Source organism: Fukomys damarensis, unplaced genomic scaffold (genome assembly GCF_012274545.1).
Source record: "Fukomys damarensis isolate Sample0158 unplaced genomic scaffold, DMR_v1.0_HiC HiC_scaffold_9, whole genome shotgun sequence".
NCBI lineage: Eukaryota > Metazoa > Chordata > Mammalia > Rodentia > Bathyergidae > Fukomys > Fukomys damarensis.
The window spans coordinates 33,920,762-33,944,143 of record NW_022900921.1 but is presented as its reverse complement, the minus strand read 5'-3'; the positions used below and the strand labels follow the sequence as shown (position 1 = coordinate 33,944,143).

General features: G+C 38.0%; 2 protein-coding genes across 5 annotated transcripts in view; both read left to right on the top strand.

Annotated features, from left to right (window-relative positions):
* Tmed7 (transmembrane p24 trafficking protein 7) overlaps nt 1-1,771 on the top strand; it is a 15,135-nt gene extending 13,364 nt beyond the window's left edge. Inside the window, exon 6 of the mRNA XM_010614160.2 lies at nt 653-1,771. Within this exon, the coding sequence (XP_010612462.1) occupies nt 653-889 (237 nt within the window). The 3' untranslated portion in view covers nt 890-1,771. The remainder of the gene's footprint in view (nt 1-652) is intronic.
* Nucleotides 1,772-7,289: 5,518 nt separating this feature from the next.
* LOC104855315 (TIR domain-containing adapter molecule 2) lies at nt 7,290-22,831 on the top strand. 4 transcript variants are annotated; one of them, XM_010614137.3, is made up of 3 exons: nt 7,290-7,891; nt 18,024-18,183; nt 20,209-22,831. In XM_010614137.3, exon 3 carries the CDS (start codon nt 20,258-20,260, stop codon nt 20,963-20,965), a length of 708 nt encoding a protein of 235 aa, XP_010612439.1. In that variant the 5' UTR covers nt 7,290-7,891; nt 18,024-18,183; nt 20,209-20,257; the 3' UTR covers nt 20,966-22,831. The 4 variants fall into 4 exon arrangements, with proteins under 4 accessions (XP_010612439.1, XP_010612441.1, XP_010612440.1 ...); XM_010614139.3 differs by lacking the exon at nt 18,024-18,183; XM_010614138.3 differs by lacking the exons at nt 7,290-7,891; nt 18,024-18,183 and adding an exon at nt 12,150-12,165.
* The last annotated feature ends 551 nt before the right edge of the window (nt 22,832-23,382 follow it).

The following is a 23,382-nucleotide window of genomic DNA, read 5'->3' as shown; positions in this document are numbered from 1 at the left end:
CAAAAAAAAAAAAAAAAAAATCCTACTCTGGTCATTTATTTTCAGATTCAAAAGTTAGCTAAGGATTTTGATAGTATGTCCATATTTAAGATACTCCCAGGGGCTGGGGATTTAGCTCAGCAGTTCAGTGGCCTGCCTTGCAAGCGCAAAGACCCGAATTCAATCCCTAGTACCAAAAAAAAAAGATACTCCCAAATAACTTTGACTAATTCAATCTGTTTTTATGCCATATTTGGAGATATTTGGGCTCTGACTTGTACTCATTATGGATGAACTTAACTGTCTTCCTCTTGTAATTTTTTTTTAAGACTGCATAAAATTCTGTAGCTGCCAACCTTACCCGATAAGCATTTCTTCTACGTTAGTTTAGTGTTCTATCTCCCACCTTACTAATGCCATGCTGGTGACATCCCAGTTTGGGGAAAACAGCTACCTTATTCCCTGCCTAACCTTACCACTGGTCCTAGACAAAAGAGTGAAAGAGTTGCATTACCAGGACAACTGGCATAAATGCATTAATGAATGAGTGCCCATTTACTAGAATGTTGATCCTAGAAGGACTTGAGATTAGACTGAAAGATGGGATAAATATGCTAGATATAGGATGTATAGCAAGTATTAAACATGCTAACTAAAACTTTTTTCTCTTCAGATGGAGTCTGCCTGTGTTTCCATTCATGAAGCTCTGAAGTCTGTCATTGACTATCAGACTCATTTTCGATTGAGAGAAGCACAAGGCCGCAGCCGAGCAGAGGATCTAAATACTAGAGTGGCCTATTGGTCAGTAGGAGAAGCCCTCATCCTTCTGGTGGTTAGCATAGGGCAGGTATTTCTTCTGAAAAGCTTTTTCTCAGATAAAAGAACCACCACAACTCGTGTTGGATCATAACTGCGTTGTGAGAAGTGATGTACCATTGCCACTGTAATATTGTTGTGCTCTAATTTTAGGTACTGAAGAACTTAATATTGGCAACATTTTAAAACTTTGCTCATGTACTTGTTGGGAGAGATGTACAATGCATATTCCCAAAGTATGGAAAGGACACCTTTATTTATTTGTAAAGGTGGAAAAACTTTGGACTTATTTTGGGCTGTTCATGTTAAATATTCAATACCAATGATCTACTTTTTTCTTAGTTGTTTGTATTTACTCTTCACACACTAAACTTTGGTATTTTGATTCCTTTTAATCATTTAAAATACTTTTCTTGTAGTTGATATTTTTTAAAAAAAACTTAGATTTAATGTCTAGATGTGTTATGGAGGAAGGAAACTGCCTTTTTTTGTGTGTATAGTGAATAAAGTTATGTTTTTAAGGAAACCAAATATGATTAACTGTAGCCCAAGCCCTGTTCTGCACTGCTTAATTATATGGGGGGGGTGTCTTCCATAGATATGTTAATTAACATTGATATGATTTTTAGTTGATTGTGGTATAATTTATTTCTTGCTTACTTGGAAAATGTTAGATTTGGGGTTTTGAGTGGTTTATTCTATGATTTACAGCTTTTTCTACAAGGCTACCACATAGAAAATGGTATGTATCCATAACAGGAGTTTTTACAGACCTTAAAAGTCAGATTACTATAATAGGTAGAATAATAATTTGGAGGAGGGTTGAATTGAGGGGTAAAATTTTTTGTGGTTTCTCTACACCCTACATTTCTAGTGCTGTTACGAGGAAAAGTAATTTGTGTCATTTTGACATTTTAACTGGCTGGATCTTGCTCTTAATACTGCTTTGGCGTCTTCAAGTTATTCCCAGTTGAAGTTGGCAATTGAAATATTGTATCACATAAGTGCCATACATTGCATCCTCATGGGTGTGATGTAAAGAGTTTTTTTTTGTTTTTCCTGTTTTTATTTTTGTCTTGCACATTTTGTTTCTACAGTATCTGTTTAGCAAACTCTATGATTTAAAGGTTAGAATGCTATGTGTGTTTCCTATTTGCAAATTTTCACTGATTGTACTTTATTTAATGCATATTAGTGCATATTCTGTCCATTATAGGGTTTAGATTGTGTCTGTATCTTAAAACTTACATAGATTGAGATGAATGAAGATTTTGTTCAAATATTTCAGAATGAAATACAGGATGATGCAAAATTACATGGACATTTAAGAGTCTATTGCTGTTTAAAAAACAAAAATGCAATTGGTCTTCTGCCAAGCCGCCCTTTTTCACCCAAAAGTTATGAGTTCTGAACATGACTGTCATATGCCATGGGCCTCTATAGAAAAGCAATTTGGGCCTCTTAACCACTACTGATTAGAAGTAGCTCAATTCTAAGCTGTCCTAAAATGCACACGTGTGCACATGCACGCGTGCGTGCGCGCGCACACACACACACACACACACACACACAAAATTGGATGTAAGAACAAAATGAAATCACATTGTTGTGCTGGCTATTTTAGATGTTACAGTGTAGTAAGAGATGAACATGTTTTCAACTTTTTAGGATTCTTAAAGACCAAATAGCTATTCTTTCTGCATTTATCAATGGATTAAAAAGTTCAAGATTTTGCAGATTTATCCGAGTTCTTGTGTTGAAGTTGTCCTGTAGCTTTAAAAGCATCCCTTCATACTTATATTTGAAGGTTTCAGGCGCTAATGTTAATATATTAATAAGAATGGGCATATGTAAAATGTCTTTTTCTGGTTATTCATAGACTCTTTTGTGTTCACATATACCATAATTAAACAGTGAGATACAGATTTTTGCCACATTTGGCATAGATTGTCCACTCACTTAACCTGTTTCTCTCAAAACTTCATGATACTGCAGTAGACTATTACTATAAATAGTTTTTCATGAAAACATTGATACAATTTTTTTTAATCACCACTACCTGTTATTGAAAAGAGTGGCCAGGTGTGATGGTGCACGCCTGTAATCCCAGCACCTGAGAGGCTGAGGCAGGAGGATCACTGCGAGTTCGAGGCCAGCCTGGGCTATATTGTGAGTTCAAGGCTAGCATTAACTACATAACAGGACCCTGTCTTACAAAAGAAAAAAAAAAATGTGTGGCTTTAGTCTAATCTCTGTGTAGCTCTAAATTTTGAGGGCTGTCTACTCATTGGGGTATGTATATATAATTTAAGAAATTTGTATCTCCAGATATAAATGCTGAATAACCTTTTTTCTTCCTCCTCCTACATAATTTGTGGCTCATCTTTTTTTTTTTAATCCCTTTATAATCTCTTGTAGCAGTTTGAATTTCTCTAATATTTATGTTTGGACAGATGACATATTACATATTTGGATATCATAGTTGTATATATTTTTAAAGTAGAATAAATAAAGTGACTTGATACACAAGTTTATAGTGTATTAAGATTTCAACTGAGTGAAGATACATTTTAAGATGTTACTTTGCTAGTAATCTAAATGTTCTTTATTGTCTAGAAAAACATAGTTTTTGGTTCACAGTTTTCATTTGGGCTTGATGATAATTAACTTTCAAAATACAGTAGACTGAGAAACAGTTTTATTCTTTGAAGGATTTCATTTAAATCTGTGTAACATCTATTTCTTTGTTTTCAGCTTGTAAATGTGTAGCATTTATAGTTAAATAAGACAAAGCAGACCCTGTGACTTTTGTTTTAAAAAATTAGTATATAAATAATTTAAAGGGGTTTTCCATTTACTTTTGCAAAAAAAATTTCTGTAACAGACATTGGTTCCACAGGATTGCACTGATCAATTTCTTATAGAATAAAAAATCTTTCAGTAATCTGATTTCACTTGTTTCTATCAGGACTTTAGTCTTTCTAATAGCTCCTTATAAATACACAGTTTAAACTACATTTTATTATAAGAGTGATTGTATGTTGTTTCATTAAGACACGTGAGGATCTGACCAAGAAGGAGAAGCACCACTGCCTCACTTTTTACCTTCTCTTTGCACCTTTATGAAAGACTGTCTGGGTGCTGATGGGCATGGAAGTGCACACCATAACCTCAGCACCTGGGAGGCTGATGCAGGATCACCATGAGTTCAAGGCCAGCCTGAACTACATAGTTAGACTCTATCTCAAAAGAAGCTCACTAGAATTTTGGTTGAGATGCATTGACTCTAGATGTTTTGGTTTGTACTTGACATCTTAGCAGTATCAAGACTTTAATTCCATGAGCAAGTTATACTCCATTTTTTTAGGCTTTATTTTCATTCAGTGATACTTTACAGTTTTTCAGTATGTAGGTCTTTCTCATAATTCACTCAGTATTTAATATTTTTGGTGTTATGAATGGTATTTTTTAAATTTCAATTTTAAAAATAATTGACTAAGATAATGCATTCAAGGTGTACAACATAACTTTCCGTGCATATACATTATGTGATTACTGCTGTCCGATTAAGACATCTATCACCACCCATCCTGTATACTGGGTCCCCAGAACTTGCTCATTGATCAGCATCCTACCATTTCTCCTCACATCAGCTCTTAGCAACCACCTTTTGAATTCTGATTCTGAATTTATTAAATTAAATATATAAGTGAGATCATGCAGTATCTGTTGTTTTATGTCTGGCTTATTTTGTTCAGCATATTATACTCCCAAGTTCACCCATGTCACAAATGGTAGGATTTTATTCTTTTTATGGCTGAATAATATTGTTACATGTGCCACAATTTATCTCTTCATTTGCTGATACACAGTTGAGTAAGCTTCCCTCTATTGCCAGGAGTTTTTATCAGAAACAGATGTTGGATTTTGTCAAATGTATTTCTGTACCTATTAAGTGGGTCATATAGTTTTTCTGTTTTAGTTTATTACATGACAGATTACACTTACTGGGTTGGCATATGATACCTTTTAGCATATTGTTGGAGTTCACTTGTTCAAACTTCGTTGGGAATTTTGCATCAGGGATGCACACACAAGGGAGGTCTGTACTCTTATTGTAATGTCCTTGTCTGATTTTGGTATGGTACCAATGCCGACCTCACAGGTTGACTTCAGAATATTGTTTCTTCTTGAGCTTACCTTTTAAGGAATATTCTACTTACATGCAGCACCATCATTAGCATATTTCCATTGGCTTATGCTGTCCACACATCCCATCACGGAGACCTGAAGGGGCCCAGGTAGACGCTGTGTGTAGTGCTTTTGTGTCACAGCTGAGCAGTAGTGAGGCTGAGGAGTCCACTGCTTTTTTATCAGGCAATAGGCTAGTCTAGTTTTTTTGTCCTGGAGGGAATTGCACACTATGAGCAGAAGCCTGAGAAATGGGTGATGTGCAGTAGTCAGGATTTTGCCCAGCAAGACATGCAGGACTACTCAAGACCCATGGAAGATGACCAGTTTTATCGGTTTGTTCAGAATTAAGTGGTTTAATATCCTACATCTTATATATGTAGTGCTGTTTTATTTCTGGTTTATTTTTCTCTAGTTTCATCAGTAATGCATTTTTTTAGCCTTTTCAAGGAATCATCTTTTGCTCTTGAGCCTATTTTTTTCTATTTCTTTAATTGCTAGTCTTTTGTTCCATTTTGGATTCATTCCTTTTTTTTTTTCCCTAATCCCCCCATCCTAATTTTCTGATGTACATAGATGTTTAGATAGGTGAATCTCAGGCTTTGTTTTCTCTCTAATTAGAATTTTAGTTATGTTCCACAAGTTTTGATGTGAAATATTCAAATCAAAATATCCTGTTATTTCTATGATGATGCATTTTATTTCCAGACACTTATGGGACTTTTCTAATTATCCTTAGATTTGAGTCTCAGATTAATACCTAGGTCAGTGATGGCGAACATTTTAGAGCTTTCAGTACAAACAGCCCACTGTGGCACACATGCCGTATGTTTGCCACCACTGACCTAGGTGGTCTGAGAACCTAGTAAGTTGGGCTTGGAGGCTAACATAGTACAGATAAGCTTTTCTCTACTTTGTTCTCAAACTTCATTGTTCAGACTTGCTCTATGGTGAGAAATATGGCCTAATTTTGTTAATATTCTACATATACTTGAATATGCATTCTGAAATTGTACTAGGGGCCGTAATGTGTGGAAAATCAAACTCAGCATGTTCAAATAATGTTTGTGTGTGTGTGTTGGACTTAGGTGAAATATCTGGGGAAACTATGGAATAAACTAGAGGACAGGATTAAGAACTTAGAAAAAAGCAATTTAATGGAATAAGCTCCAAGAATGTGAAGCCATAGAAGAAATACTTTATCTGTCATGGATGCTATCAATTCTGTGGTTCAATTAACATAATTCCCCACTTACTCTGCTTTCATTCATTCCTTCACTGTTGACATATGGCAGCTGAAATTGTCTTGCTTCTTTACATATGTGTCTGGCTCCCAGGTCAGACTACAATTTCATAAGGTCTAGGGCCATATCTCTCCTGTTCACATGATATTCATATGCTTAGAGAAGGCACTGTAAATGTTTGTGGCATGATTGGTACATTTTCTTGAAAATTTGGAGAGAAAACAAGCAATTAAACTTGTAACCAACTTAACATTTTCTTAGTGTATCACATGAACAGTGCAAATTTTGGAACCATTTTTCAAAGAATAGTTCATGCAAATTTACCCATCTTTGTGACTTCCAGCATATTTATGCACTTAATAAAAATGGTCAGTGGGGAAGTCCGTGTTTGGTAAATCTGTTTGTTATAAGTGGTACTTAAGTGAAAAAGTGTGAAAAGCACTGATTTGAAGGGTTAGCAAAGGAAGAATAGGCAGAGGAAACAGAACTTAAGCGAAGTAGTATTGGCAGTGTTAGGAATTGAGTTATATTAAAGACAGTGGCCACCTTTGTCAGTTTCCGAAGACTAGCAAGGTAAATGCCAACAACGAAAGTGTCGATTGGATTTAGTAACAAGGAGGCCTGTCTACCTGATGTCCTGGGAGAATTGTTGGGAGGTGGAGTAAGAAGAAACAACTGCCAGTGCATAATGAATTGTGTCAACCTGACACAATGACAGAATGTGGTGCTTTCTGACTACACAAGGGCATTTCACCAAGTAATTGCTATCTGCCAGTGCCCACTTTCAGGGGTCCATCCACGGTGTTGGTTCTACCTGGGGTATGCCTCTGAGGCCTGGTATGGGCCTTCAAGCCATATTTACTACCCAGGGGCTTCACTTGGTAACAATTTCTCTTCTTTGGCGAAAAATAGGGGTTGACTGCAAATTAAAAGGAGAGGAGAGGAGAAAATACTTCTGAACGCTAGGGTATGTCTAGGACTGGAAGATTTGGCTTTCTAAGGCCCCTTTCTCTTCCCCCACTCCCCCCTCCCCCACCCCGCACTTGATTGGCTTTTTCTCAGTATTCCTTGGCTTTCCAACCTGTTTCAGTTGTGGAAAAGGAGCCTGAGAAAGAGATTTTTCTCTGGGTGGCTTCTGGGATATAGGGGTTGAGTCCTGACTGGGATGTTGTATGGCTGCAGTGGTCAGTGAGAGAGCGCCAAAGTGACAGGAAGAATCAAGGGACTATCTTGAGGGATGATGGAGTCGCAGTATCTCTGGAGGGTGTAGGATTTATTTGATGCAGAAGTAAAGACAGTGGAATTACTTTCCAGATTTATCTGGGCCTCGCAGTTGGGACTTTTGGGGGGATTTTTAAAAGAAAAAGGAAGCACAGGGAGAGTCCACAGATGCCTTCTCAGTGGCAGTTCCCCTAGCGACTTCCCCCTCCTCTCGTCCTGGCCAGCTTTCACTCCAGGTCGCCACCCCGAGCAGAGTCCAGACGCAGGCGCAGCCTCCTAGGCTACGGATTTGGCCCGGGACGGGAAAGCGCAGCTGCAGCTTTACTGGCTGAGTTCCTGTGAGGACGGGGCGGACCGGGGCGTGTTTGATTGATCCGCAGGGCAAGACTTGGAGCCACCACTCTCGAGGCCCTCCCAGCAGACGCCCAGAGCAGGTCCAGGTCAGATCCGGGGAGAGGAAGCAGCCGAACCCGGGGCTGCACAGTGAAGAACCCTCCTGGCAAGTGGGGACCGCTGGGCGGGTGGTACTAGCTCCTCTTTCCCGGCTTGCCTTACCCGGAAGGAAAGATCTGAGTGCCTTGCCTACATTTCTCATGTTTCAGTTTGACTGCAAAACCAGTTTTTGAAAGAAACCTCAGAACCATACGCAAACAGCCCAGTCTCAAATGACTTAAAGGCTCACAGTGAGCCTCAGCCAGCGTTTGGAGCCAGTGCAGGTTTTGGTTTGGGTTTTATTTGAAGTCCAAACCTAATTTGGGTAGAGATATTGTGGTCTGGTAGCTGTGAGCTTCTTCTTAGTATTTTGTTCGGACAGTTTTTGAGAGAAGTAATTTTTTTTAAGTCCTTAAAAATATGATCCTTAAATTTTAACACTTTAAGTAGTAGAGTTAAGCAACTCCATTTTATATCTATTTAAATCAGAAAATAGATGAGCACATATAATGGCTTCCGTTTGAAGCAAGATAAATGTTCCTGATGTGTTCAGTCATTTGTTCCGCACAGGTTTATTTATTCACTCATGTAACAAGTTTCTGCTGTAAAATCTTGCCTTTAAATAATTCCCATTTCTTTTGTTAGAAAAGCTCTTTGAAAGACTTGTCTCTAAGTCTGTTTCCACTTCCGCAATTTCTACCTACTTCCCTCCCACACTTTCTATCTCTCTGATCCTCTGCTTGTTCTGGGTGTCATCAGTGACCACCTTGTGAAATCCTTGGTCTATAGCACAATTCTCGTCCACAGACACTCCTCAGGAGTGTCTGACAAAGTGAATTACTTCCTCCTCTAAATTTAATATTCTTTTTTCTTCATGAATATTCCTCCCCCACACACGCAGGGTTTCCAAGTCTCCAATTTCTGCCTTTCCTTATACCTCTTTGATCACTCTTGCTTTTCTGGGCTTCTCAACCAATAAATGTCAGAGTGCCTCAGGGTTCAGTTCTTGGTCATATTTTCTCGCAAGGTGATTTCTATCCCAAGTCATATCCCATGATTATAAACAACATCTGGAAGCTGGAGACTTAATGAGTTTTTGTCTCTAGCTTTACTTCTGAGTTCCACATGCGTACATCCAGCTCAATATTCGACATCTACACTTGGAGGTCTGCTGGGCATCTAAATTCTGTGCAACAGAATGATTAATACCACACCCACCTAGACTTCTTTTTCACTTCCCTCTCAATTATCTTCCTTATTTCATTACACATCACTGCCATTCAAGTAGCCTGAAATTCTAGGCAACATTCTTGACTCTTCTTTTTAGCTCAGATCCTACATTTAAGCAGATCAGAGCCAGGGGCTGCTCTGGACTGTACCTTGAAAATTGATCTCAAATCCAACCGTTCTCTTTCTCCCTAAGCTATGGCACAGGAAATTAGAGTCCCTGCCTCTGCCCTTGCTCTTCTATATCTTTCTCCAGAAAGCAGTGATTTGTTTTTCAGGTATATTAGAACTTTCACTTCTCTTTTCAAAACCTACTAGTGGCTTCTCATCAGAATCATAAAGCAGAATTTTAAAAATGGCTTTGAAGCCCCATGTGATCTAATCTAACTAGTCCTCTGATGTCATCTAACTTACGTCCACATATTCCACTGTGGTGACACTGATCTTGCAGTTGTCCCTTTGCCTGCAGGGGTCTCTGGTGGACCATGGGTGACTGTACTTCCTCTATTTCCTCATTTCCTTATTCACAGGCTCTCTCAGGAGTTGCTGTTCTGTTTTGTGTAACAAGATTCCTTCTGCTACCAGCCCTGTGGGTGGGCTCCTGTTACATACAGAATACTACTCCATCTGTAGTATAGCAATCCTCTTTTACCTCCTTTACCTGCAGTAGATGCCTGGAACCAGCACTGTTACCCAATCCAGTACATACAGAGTTTTTTCTTATACACCCATGCCTAATTTATAAATTAGGAATAGTAAGAGCTTAACAATAATTGGTTTAAAAAAAAAGGACATTGACAATATACAATGACAAAATTGCCAGCCTTTTTGCTCTTCTACTCTGGGCCCACTTTTATGTAAAATAAGGGTTACCTGAACACAAGTACTGCAATACCATGACAATTGATCTGGTATATAGTCAGCTGAGTGAGTACTGGACAGGTAACATGAAAAGTAGCTATGTTGGGCAGAAGGATGATTCATGCTCCAAGTGGGGTGGGGTGGAACAGAGTGAGATTTAATTATACTTCTCAGAACAGCAAGCAAATTAAAAGTTGTGAATTACTCCTGGAATTTTCTATTTAATTGGGGTGGGTACTGGAAATCAAACTCAGGGCCTTGTGCTTGCCAAGTAGGCCTGGCACCACTGAGCTACATCCCCAGTCCTATTTAATATTTTTTGACTGTGGTTGACCGCATGTAACCTAAACCATGGAAAGTGAAACCATGCATAAGGGGGATTACTGTATTACACAAAGCTCTGACATTATTAAAGCATATGTTGGGTGCTAGTGCTCTCTAATATTAAAAAATGTATCTTTCTCTTGAGTGTCATTTTGTTCACATAGACAGTTTTGGATTTAAATAAGGAAAATAAAAGCTATCTTTTAGTTCATTCAGGTTACCAAAAACAATATGTAGTACTTGGCAGGGGCTGGAGGATATTCTGGAACTTCCCAGCAGCTGATGAAGTCCCTGAGATGGAAAACCAGGGGTATAGATAAAGATTGGTTTTATAGTTTTGTTTTCTCAATCTGTCAGAAGCAGATTTTTTAAAATTATTAAATATTTACTTGCTCAAGGGCCTGTTTTAGGTCCTATGGAGATGAATGTTTTGCTCTGTAGTTATTTTTTAAAATATTGTATTTTTATTGGTACAAATTTGCTGTACATAATGATTACATTTCTCATGATTAGTAGGTACATGCACATAACACATCTTGATTCTTTTGCCCATCCTCTTGCTTTCCCCATTCCTTCCCCCTTCCTCCATCATCATGAAATCAACCAATAACAAATGTTGGTGGGGTTGTGGGGAAAAAGGAGCGCTTTTCCATTGTTGGTGGGAGTGCAGACTGGTGCAACCACTGTTGAAATCAGTGTGGAGATACCTCGAAGAACTAGGATTAGAGGTCCCATTTGACCCAGGTATTCCCCTTCTGGGAATCTTCCCAAAGAATTAAAAGAATCATACCACAGTGATATATGTGCACCCATGTTCATAGCAGCACATTTTGTAACAGATAAAATTTGGAAACAGCCCAATTGCCTGTCAACTGTAGATTCGATAAAGAAAATGTGATTTTTAATAAAATGGGGTACTACTCAGTCATAATTAGACACATTTATAGATAAATGGATGCTCATTAAGGCTATATTCTTAAGTGAAATAAATAGGACACGTGTAAATACTGAATAGTTTCTCTAGAGTGAGAAACTGAAAGTGTAAATAAGGATCAAAAATGTATAAAAGATAATGTGAAAAAGGAAGAAAATATGCAAAGGGGAAGGAGAAGTGGAAGGAGTAGGGGAAAGGAAAGAATGGAATGGAATCAATATGAGAAAATGAAAAAATGGAAACAAAGTCTTTGTGAATAGAGAGGAGTGAAGGGGTTGAAAGGAGGGCAGGGGAATGGAGGTAAAACAGGAATCAAGATTTATTATGTAAAGGTGCAAAGCTCCAGTGATGAATGTCATTATATTGTATATCTAAAACATTCCAATAAAATTAATTTTTTTAAAAGAGCTTTATGGATGGGTTGGGTTTAACATCAGATTAGATTAGCAGAGGAAAGAACTCATAGAGTCTCAAGAAGTGGAAAACAGAGCAGGCCAAATCATTCAGAATAAAGCAAAATTTGCTAATATAACAAATAATGTTCCATATGATCTGGCCTCTTCTGCCCCATCCACTAAGAATACATATGTACTGTATTTACACACAAATATACAAACACATCTTTTCCTACAATGATTATGCTAACTGAAAAATAGGTTTTTAATAAATAAAATTGTATTCTAGGCTTGTGCTTTTAAATATAGTTCATATTAATTTAATGTCAAGATAGCACCATCTTTATATGCCATATCATCACATTTCAAAGGCTTTAGCCATTTTTCAGATTTAACTATTTCTTCTTTTTCTTTTCTTCTTTTTTTTTGAGACAGGGTGTCACTATGTAATTCAGATGGTCTTGAACTCAGTTTGTAGCCAGGCTGGCCTTGAACTTCCAATGCTCCTCCTGCCTCAGCCTTCCAAGTGCTGGGCTTGCAGGTATGTGCCTCCCTGCCCAGCAGATTTTACTGTATTTCATCTGTTTTTTATACATACAAATTTTTCAAGAGCATATGTTGGCTATCTCTAAATCAAACAGAGATTATCCAATATTCTATATACCCATGTTTATAGCAGCACAACTCATAATAGCTAAATCTTGGAAACAGCTTATATGCCCACCAACAAATAAATGGATAAAGAAAATGTAGCATTTAAACACAATGGAGTAAATGGAGTTTTACTCTGCCATAATAAAGGATAAACCTGAGTCCTTTGTTAGGAAAATGTATGCCATATGTTAAGAAACCATTATTGAAACCATAATGCTAAGTGAAATAAATCAGACAAACAAGCTTAAACAGCATGGTTTCTTTCATATGAGAAATCAGAAGCATAAATCATTACAGAGCAAAGTAAAAGATAGATAATAGAATAGGAAACAGGGAGACAGATCTTTTGCAAAAGGAAAGGATTGTTTACATATTCTAGTCAGTAGACTTTTGACTAAGGAACACCTGATAAAATTTTTTTCCCTACATTGTGAGTTGTCTCTTCACGCTGTTGGTGGTTTCTCTTGCTGTGCAGAAGCTTTTTTTTTTTTTTGTATCGGAAATTGAACTCGGGTCCTTGAGCTTGTGAGGCATGTGGGCAGGTGGGAAGAGCCAATGAGCTAAATCCCTGGCCCAAAGATAACAATGGCCCTTAACATTGTGTCCTCTCCTCTGTTTTTTTTTGGTTTTGGTTTTTTTTTTTTGTTTTTTGTTTTTTGGTACTGGGGATCGAACTCAGGTCCTTGCGCTTGCTAGGCAGGCCACCGAACCACTGAGCTAAATCCCCAGATGCAGAAGCTTTTTAATAAGTTGAAATCCAACTTATTGATTCTTGTGGTAGTTCACGTGCAACTGGGGTTTTGTTTTTTTCCTATACTGATGTCTTTAAGAGTTCTACCTAATCTCTCTTCCATCCAGTTTAGCGTTTGTTTCAATATTTAGATCTTTAATCCATTTTAATTTTAGTTTAGTGCATGGTGAAAGATATAGGTCTAGTTTTAATCTTTTGTAGGTTGAAACCCAACTTTTCCAGCACCATTTATTAAAGAGACTATCTTTCCTCCAGTGAGGGTATTTGGCTCCTTTGTTGAAGATGAAGTAGATGAGTGTGTCTGGAGTTGTTTCTGTGTCTTCTAATCTGTTCCACTGGTCTCAGGTCTGTTTCTTTGCCAGTACCATGCTGTTTTTATCACAGTAGCTTTGTAGTATAGTTTCATGTTGGGGATTGTGATACCCCATACCTTTTCTTTGTTGCCTAGAATTGCTTTTGCTATTCTAGGTCTCTTCTTGTTCCAAATGAATTTTTGGATTCTTTTCTCAAGGTCTGCGGAGTATGCTGCTGGAATTTCAATTGGGATTGCATTGAATTATATAGGAGTTTTGGAAGTATGGCCATTTTCACTATATTGGTGGTTCTTACCCAGAAGCAAGGGATGTGTTTCCATTTTCTGATATCTTCTTCAATCTCTTTTTTCAGAGTGCTATAGTTTTCAGAGTAGAAGTCTTTAATTTCTTTTATTTGGTTGATTCTTATGTATTTCATTTTTTATGCTATCCATCCAGAAAGTTCTTAATTTTGATTATTGTATTTTTCAATTCTGAATTTTTTTCACCTACCATGCCCTTTGTATAGGTTTCCAGTTATCTGACAAAATTTTCAGTCCTATCTTTTATCCCCTTGAAAATAGCAACCATGGTTATTAATAAATGTCTTGAGTCTACATAGGTTTGTTTCTATGTTCTTCCAGGTTGGATTCACCTTTGCTCCTGCCCTGTTATTGGCAACAATAGCAATCTGTGGTCACATTAATCTGATTTCAAAGGTTGAGAATATTTAAAACTATGCTTCTAGCCAGGTGGGTGGTGCATTCCTGTAATCCCAGCACTCTTGGAAGTTGAGGCTGGAGAACTGTAAAGTTGAGCCCAGGCTGGGCAATTTAGTGACTTAGCAAGAACCTGTCTCAAAACAAAATTTGACAAATTTTATGTAGCTCAATGAGAAGGCCCTGAGTTTAGTTGCCAGTACTGAGGAAAAATAATTTAGAAAGGCCTCAATTTCGGGAAGTATCCATCTATTTCTAGGTCAACCTGTTATCAAGTGTGTAGCCTTCAGGGTCCCAATCATGGCCACCTGTCACTCTGGTTGGCATAGGCTCACTTTTGGCAAATTAAACATGAGCAGCAATTTTAAAAGCATAACACAACTGTTTGTTTCTGAAATTCAAAGTACCCTGGAGGGATATTAGTCTCTGAGTTTCTTGCTTTGTTATTTGGACTCAATAGTTCTTCTCTATGTTGATGGTTCTCTGAAACCTCAAGCCTGTATTGTACATATTTTGTCCAACTTTCTACTTGCCCTCAGTAGCAGTATTGGTCTACCTAGTCATCATTACTAGAAGTGTAAATTACAAATGGACACATTTTGACAGTTGAGGAACATGCCATGAAAGACATTTAGTCAAGAAAACCAATTAGGAAGAGAGAGCAAGAAAAAGAGCATGATAGGGTTAAAAGGATCCTGGACCTGTCTTTGAAAGAGAAAACAATGGATCTAAGGGATAGGATGTTTAAAAAAAAAAAAAAAAAAAAAAAAAAGCACAAGCACAACACAAGTAAAAGCAGAAGAATAAATTTAGAAGAACCTGATAAAAATTAAAGAAAGATGATTGTAAACAGCTTAGAAATCTGTACATGAACTGATATGGAATGAGTTATAAAATGAATTTGAATTTCTAAGCCAGGTGTGGAGGCACTAGTTTGTAATCCCAGCCCTTGGGGGGCCGAGTTAGGAGGATTGCCATGAGTTCAGAGCCAACCTGGATTCTACAGTGACTTCAAGGCCAGCCTGAACTTGAATTTTTGATACAATAATTCCCCTAAGCAATTTCCTGTTTTTTTAAAAAAACACAACCAAAGCAGTATAGAAGTTGTATAGTAATATTGCTTTCATCCACAAGTCAGCCTGTGCCCAAGTCTGAATCCAGGTTTGGGAAGTGCAGTGGAAAGGTTTCTTGTTTCATTTTTTGACAGTTGGAGGATGGTACTTTTCTCTATATGTAATGTTATTTTGTAAATAATCAATAAGGAATATACCATATTCTAGTCACAAGATGTTTTTAAAAATATAGCAGAATTACTTATAGAAATCCAGCAAAATACATTTGGACTGGCTAGTTAATTTCGGGCCAGAGATTTAGCTCAGTGGTTCCACCGCCTGCCTTGCAAGCACAAGGACCCGAGTTCGATCCCTGCTACAAAACAACAACAACAACAGCAACAAAAACCTAATTATGTTAGTCTTGTATTTGGAAGCATCTAATTCATCTATTCAAAAGTTTTTTTTTTTTTTATTGAAGGCTGCTATGTTCTTGGGCTACAGTGGTAACCAAGACAGGTTTGGTCCTTTTTAAAATAGCGTTTATTGTGAAATACAAGAAGCTAATTAGATAATAATACATGGAATTTTAATATAGTTGTGATTGGCACTGTGAATGAAAAAACACAATAAGCTTCAAAAGCTTCCATGACTAAACTTTCTGCTAGTTCTGATATCAAAGAATGAAAAGTACAAGCATTGGTTTGCTTTAACTATAAGTATCAATAGGTAATACTTGATAATTAATCTTTTCATTTAGGCTGGATCTTTGTCATCCTCATGGATTCTTTGCCACCACCCCCAAAAAGAAAATGAATAAATAGCAATTATTGATTATTTCAATCTAAGGTTGAGATGGGTTCCAATTCCCCTAATCCTCTTCCTGAAGGTATTTCATTTATACTCTTCTTGGGATTTTAAAATATTTCCAATGTGAAAGTCTAAGACTAGTCCAGCGTTCCGCATCAGGCTGGCATAGATCTGCCCTGCATCCTGGCAGGGCTTAGCACTCCCATTCTGGGTTTGGCCAAGTTTTCTGTAAAGAACTAAACAGCAAATACTGTAGATGTCGTGGGCTGTACAGTTTCTGTTGTAACTACTCCATCTGCCTCCATAGCATGAACTTAGCTACAATTCATAAATTAGTGAGCACAACTGTCTTCCAAGAAAATTTTACTTACAGAAACTGTCCCTTGCCCTGTATTTGAATGTTGTGTCCCTCACAGTTTAGTCCTGGAAAAACAGAATCTACTCTAGTTATTTTAAGCTGAAAGATACATATCGTAGAGTGTTATGAGATATACAGTATCATTAGGAACGTTGAAGAAGGGTGCTTAGGTTAGGCTCCTAGACCACCTCTCCAAGCCACGTGGCAGATTGGTCTACTGGATGTGGGCTTTTGCAACCCTCAGGGAGCCTCATGCCAGGTGGGGAAGCTGCCTGCTCTTCAGTCACATCTACTCTGCCAGAATCGTAAAAGAGCTGCCTCAGATTGAATTTGCGCATGTCGGTACACCTCCATACATCGCCAACTGGATTAATTAGTCACCCCCACCCCACCTCACCCTGCTTCTATTAAGTAGGGGCCACCTTTTGCCGAGATCTAAAATAGACACTTTCTAGACTCTACTTTGTTTTACTTCAGAGCTATTGATCTTCCTTCCAGAACTTCAGTCTTAAAGTTCCTTTTTTTGTTTGTTTGTTTTTTGAGACAGCGTCTCGCTATGTAGTTGTGACTGACCTGGAACTCACTGTGTAGTCCAGGCTGGTCTCGAACTCACAGTGATTCTCGTGCCTTAGCATCCTGAGTGCTAGGGTTACAGGCGTGTGCCACCATGCCTGGCAAGAGTTCCATTTTGACAGGTCATGTTTTCCACATTTCTTTTGCTTGAAGAGATGTGGTTAGCTCAGTGGAGCTTTGGTCTTAGATCTTTCCTGGGACAGGAGTAAAGGTGGGTGTCATTATATCACACTAAACGCAAAAATGATGGTACAGGCCTACAGAAGGCAAGCCCAATTCATTACTATTAAAATGTATTTAATATAAAATCTCACTTGGGGAAGATAGATAATATTCTACAGATAGAATTATTCTACAGATAAACTTGCATATATATGAAATGACTTTTTCACTGTAGACTCATTCATAATAGTAGTAGTATGAAAACAAACTACATACCCAACAACAGGGAACAAGTTATAGTATAGCCACATACTGGGAGATTATGTAGTTGAAAAAAAAAAGAATGAAGAAGTCCTCTGATATGAAAAGTCTGAGGATATAATCTACTGTGTTTGGAATATATACTAATGATGATACTTTTTATAAAAAGTGAAAGAAAAATACATATCTGTGTATATATATATATGTGTGTGTGTATATATATATATATATATATATTTATATGTATGTATGTATATGTCATAAGAAACAATGAATGGGCATAAACAAAAAAAAATAGTCACGAGGAGGAGGCCAGGGAGGTAGGACCAGGATGGATGGGGAGAGGGTAAGACCTGAGACTTTTCAAAATCTTTTCAATGTCATTATGACATTTCAACCACTTCTTTTGTGGTGATACCGGGAATCAAACTTGGGACCTTACACTTGCGAGGCAGCAGCACCACTGAGCTAAATCCCTGGCCATTCAACCACTTTTTTTTGGTGGGGGGACCTCGGGTCCTTGCGCTTGCAATGCAGGCCACCATACCGCTGAGCTAAATCCCTGGCCCTAGAACCACTTTTTAAAAAATAAAATATATACACACACTCTTTTACCCTTGCAAACCGATCTTGGTGCCTCTCCCTAGTGTCACACCCCCCTCCCATTTAGCTCCTCAGTGTTCAAACCTGCCTCTAACTGTCCTAGGAGGGAGAGCAGCTCAAGGAGGCTTTCCAGGCTTTTTGCCAACCTCTCTGTTTCCTTCAGCTCTTCAAGCCTTCCTCCCTGATCCAGTGAAGCCTTACTGACTGACACAGTTGCTGGCTCAGAGCAAGCCCAATGGGGTCCTCTTCCTTCTTCCAACCCTGAGAAAAATGTTGGATCCTGAGCATCTCACCAGGTTTCAGCCACAGTCACAGTAGCAAAGGTAGGTTTTCTGCACACAGGTTTCCACGTCTTTTCCTCTTGGCTCTCTTCTTACTCTTCCTGTTTGAATTAGAAGGTTACAGTGATGTTTTTCAGACATTATTGCTAACTTTGTTCTCTCTGCTTGGATGAGGTGGCTTGGAAATTGGCACAGCATATCATAGATTTCTGAAACCTTCCCTTTTTATTACTAGTATAGTATTTAAAATAATAATAAGACAGTAATTTTTAATTTTTATTTATTTCAAAATAATGTGTGATCTGGCTTGAAACACCATTTTAGAAGTGTTTCATACATTCCATGACCATCAAGTACATTTGTCTGCACCCACTGGTGATTAAGATGATGATGAAGGGCCAGGGATTTATCTCAGCGGTTCGGTGGCCTGCCTTGCAAGCACAAGGACCCGAGTTCAATCCCCAGTATCAAAAAAAACAAAACAAAACAAAACAAAAAAACAAAAAAAGATGATGATGAACTACTATGACAAACCTGTTTCAAGAATAGATGAAGAACCTTTTCATTGAAATACATAGAAGCACCTAAGCAGTTCGGCAGTTGTCTTCTTGTGCAGGGGAAGCATCATTTGCAGCTTCATTGGCAGAACCTTTCTTATAATGCGGTAACAAAAGTCAGTGGTGAATTCTACCAACAAAGAGGGTTCTAATTAATTATTTGGGATTATATACCTCACATTTTTGGAGTTAATATGTCTTGGAATACCTCTTATTAACTAGGATAGTATAACGTGGATCAACAACCTAAAGTACAGACATAGTGAGTGACAGGTAGTGCCCAGAAGTTCCTTCACTAGTCAAAAGGCAGCAGCAACCTACCCTATTTCCTTACTTTTCTCCTAACATAACATTTCTCACCACTTCTGTTGAGCAATGTCTTATAAATGTGTCTTCTTCAGGAATATGTGTCTGTATTACTTAATGTCATTCTGAATATACATGTAAATGCTTTTTGAACTCTGGTCTTTGCTGATAGTAAGTAAAAATGCTCTGGTATGTAGCCTTGGCTCATATTTGAAAATATGAAGCCCATATTTATCTATTCTAAATTTTCTGTGTTCTCATAGGTGACCCCCCCCCAATAGCCTATTTGGGACCTTATTAATGACATTATCGACATTTTCTGAAAAGCTATTTAAATTAGATTCACATGGCATATTATCTTTCACAGCTGACCTAGTTCTTTCACTCTAAACTTAAAACTTTTTGATAAAATAATCTAGACTACATCATTTGTTGACTTCATTGGAAAAAATTGAAAGTCTTAGTTTCTAGATTTTTTTTGCTTCCAAGCCAAGATGCAAAATTTTCTCACAGGTAAATAAATATATTTTCTTCAGTATTTGTAGGGTTATCTGGCAAACGATATTCCTTACTTTTTACACATCCAAATTATAATTTCTTCTTCACCAATTCTACCACCACAATAATGCCTGACCCCAGACAGAAAAAACAACTCAGAGCCAGTGAATCCTGGGCATCATTTCATTTTACATGCAGATCTTCTGTTCATACTGAGTCAGTAAAGCTGCTGTCAGTCATCTTTAAGATATGGCATCCTATTTTACGTTTGTGTTTGATATGAAAATAAATTCATCCTTCTACTTGAATATTCTATATCTTTAGATTTTCCTGTTTCTAGTTTATGTGGTAATTTGATGAGGAATCTTAGATTTAAACACCATATGGATAGAATGGTGTGTTTGCTTTTCACTAAAATATTGAAGTATTTTATTTTAACCTGGAAGTTGGTGGTATAATTTAATACCACTCTGAATTTCTACATGTCTCTTACCATCTTACACTGGATCTTCTGTCTAACTCACCAAGGCTGCCTGTGCTAGCCATTGCAAAGCCCTCAGAAGACCAGTAGTTTGGCTTCCCAAATGCCTTTTTGTCATTTCTTTCTTAGTATCTGTGTGTTACAGTCTTTGTGAGCTTTTCAAATTTGAAAAAACTTTTCATTTTTAATGTTTCAATTAAATTTACAATATTCCTTTTTTTTTAGATTGAAAAGAAATGCTTAGAAATAAAGCTTTCAGTCTTGGATACATATCATGGGTATTGGGAAGTCTAAAACACACACCTTCCCTCTTTGCTTCTCTTGGGGTAAAAGTCACAGTGTGGATACAAGTCAAGGCCATCTCGAGTCTGAGTCCATGAAACCTGAAGTGGTCTCCTTGTGTGATGTTTTGGAGCAAAGCCTTACAACAGAGGAACAGACAGGAGAGCAAGAGGGAGCAGAGGTGGAAAAAGAGATTCCTGAAGGGGAAGTGGAAGAAGAAGTGTTCCTCAAATTTGTGATACTGCATGCAGAAGATGATACAGAGGAAGCCCTGAGAGTCCAGGAGCTGTTACAGGATGACTTCGGTGTCAAGCCCGGGATAATCTTTGCTGAAATGCCAGGCGGCAGGCAGCATTTGCAAAATTTAGATGACGCCGTGAATGGGTCTGCATGGACAATCTTATTACTTACCGAAAACTTCTTGAGAGATACTTGGTGTAATTTCCAGTTCTACACATCCCTCATGAATTCTGTGAACAGGCAACACAAGTACAACTCTGTTATACCCATGCGGCCCCTGAACAAACCCCTTCCCAGAGAAAGGACTCCCTTCGCTCTACAAACCATCAATGCCTTGGAAGAGGAAAGTCATGGCTTTTCTACACAGGTAGAAAGAATTTTTCAGGACTCCGTGTATAAGACACAACAAACTATATGGAAAGAAACAAGGAATATGGTCCAAAGGCAATTTATTGCCTGAGATGAAGTGTACAACACATGGCTCTGGCTTCTGTTTTGTAAGCCATATAAATCATTAATCTGGTAGAAAGCAGTTTCTAAGAAATGTCTGAATGAAAATGAGCTCACTCTTACAGAAACTGATGGAGCACAGGAAAGATACATTTCTGCTGGACAATCTATAGAACTGTGATAACGTGCAGTGTTTCAGTAAACTCGAGATTGTTGGAGGTTCAACTTTCCTCTCATGGTTTCCTAGTTCATGGCTGTGGCAAAGGATGTTCTCACTTCATGTTCCTTGTACTGAATTTTGAACAAGAATGAGTATGACAGACCTTTAAAAATGTGATTAGTTTTTTTTTCTCAAAGAAACAAAGAAGAAATGGCCCCAAAAGGTCTTACCACCCTCTCTCTTGAGGCAGCTCTTGTGACTGTTGTAACAAAGTATTCCAGGGCCGGGGATTTAGCTCAGTGGTTCAGTGGCCTGCCTGGCAAGTGTAAGGACCCGAGTTCAACGATACCAAAAAAAAAGTATTCCAGAAACTGTCACCCAGAAATATATATTGCTAAAAGAGAACATTTAGAACAATGATGAAGTGAAATCAGAAGTAGATGTGAGAAGGGTGGTGCTTTTTAAAAGAATCTAGTCAAATATATTTTCTGCTGGAATTTGCATTTTGGAAGGAGCTCCTGCTCGTTAACAGCCTTTGATCATATTGTAGTTTTGAACTCATGGACTGGTGGGACTCTGTAGCAGGTAACTAGGGAGGCTGTGTGTGCCCCAGTTTGAAGCTCTCCATGTTAGACATCGTCTGTGACCAAGGTTTTCTTGTCAGAGCTTCTGAGAAGGGTAGGTTGTGTGTGATTAGCCATATGTTCTCCTTTAAAATCAGTAACTTTTCTTACAGCCTTTAAAAAGTTTCTCTCACACATAGTGCTTTACTCGAAAAATATCTTTCTTCTACGGTCCTGTGTGCACGTATGCACTTGTGTGTGCATGTTGTGGATTATTTTTGAAGACCTGCAGTAGAAGAAAAAGATGTATTTTATCACCTCCTCTTCTAGTGCTCTAGGCTCATAACAATCCAGACGGGTCCCAGACATACCTATTTCTTTCTCTCATAGCCCTTCTGCCCATCTGAGATTGAGGAAGTGCCATCAAGCACGGATCCCGGACAGGGCAGAGAAGTCATGTCATGTAATGAGAAAAGCACCCGCCAGGGGGCAGGAGACCTGATTCTAGTCCAATCTCTGCCGAGGGGAATAAATGTGATATTGTGTGAGCTTCTTGCTCTCCTTCATCTGTGAAAGAGTTGGACTGGATGTGAAAAGCTGGGAACCAGCAAAGGGAACAAGCAAAGGGATATAATTTTATAAGGTGATATATAATAGCTGCAGAAGGCTTTATATATGCTTACAATGAAAGAATGTTTTTGTGTAAAAACAATTTTAATGTTGTCTATTATATTTTTACAGTCATAGTAAAGACTGCACATGTTTACTCAGTTTTTTAAAATATACTTTTTATGGAGACCGTCAAGAAAAGACATTCTTTATAATTTTTCTTTCGTCTTATCCCTACCTTTCTGAGTCGGTCCTAGTGCCGGGATCTGGTCATATCTTTTCTTTCATTCACATCAAACTAGAATGTTTATGGTTATGTGTGCAACTCAGTCAGACCTCCTGTTCTGTAACACTGTTGGAGGAGAAGATTATTTTCATCACCTGGAAACATTTTCTTAACCGTAGCATCCTTCTTTGTCCTAGTAGCTTACTACTCAGATTCTGTCTCAGTTTTAGTATTCATTTTTTTGCTGTAATGCTTCCTGTATCTCAAATTTCATGTAATAATAAAAACATTAACAACCCACTCTTCATGCTTGCCAAACTGAAATTGATGCTGGATGATATTTTTAAATAAATGTTTTTATTCTTTACCCTTGAGTACCTTTGATTATTTCTAACTCTAGTGAAGATTTTGGAAAAGTGTTTTGAAAAGAAGCATCAATCTGTCCTCCAGAGGGCATCATCCAATTTGGAATTCAATTTTTTTTTTTTAATAAAGAAAAATGTTAAGTGTTGAGTAATTGTTGAAATTAACAGTGGTGGAGCCAGGGATTTAACTCAGTGGTGCCATGCCTGCCTGGCAAATGCAAGATGCTGAGTTCGACTCCTGGTACCAGAAAAAAAGAGGAAAGAAAGAGAAATTAACAGTTGTGAGAAGGGATTACCAAGATAGATAAGCTGAAGTTGCAAAGCGGTAAAGCTTTGGACTTTGCCACAATTATTTACGTATGTCCACATGCCTACAAATAAATAGATACAAATGCAGAAATTCTGGGTAATTATGTCACATGCTGGTGAGTTTCCATCTTGAGCAGTCTGGTAGTGCCTGCTTTGAAACCTCTTCAGGGAACAATGGTTCTTATGGATTTTCTG

Excerpts from the sequence above, each read along its gene's own strand:
- LOC104855315 (XM_010614139.3), top strand. The coding sequence starts at position 20,258 with ATGGGTATTGGGAAGTCTAAAACACACACCTTCCCTCTTTGCTTCTCT.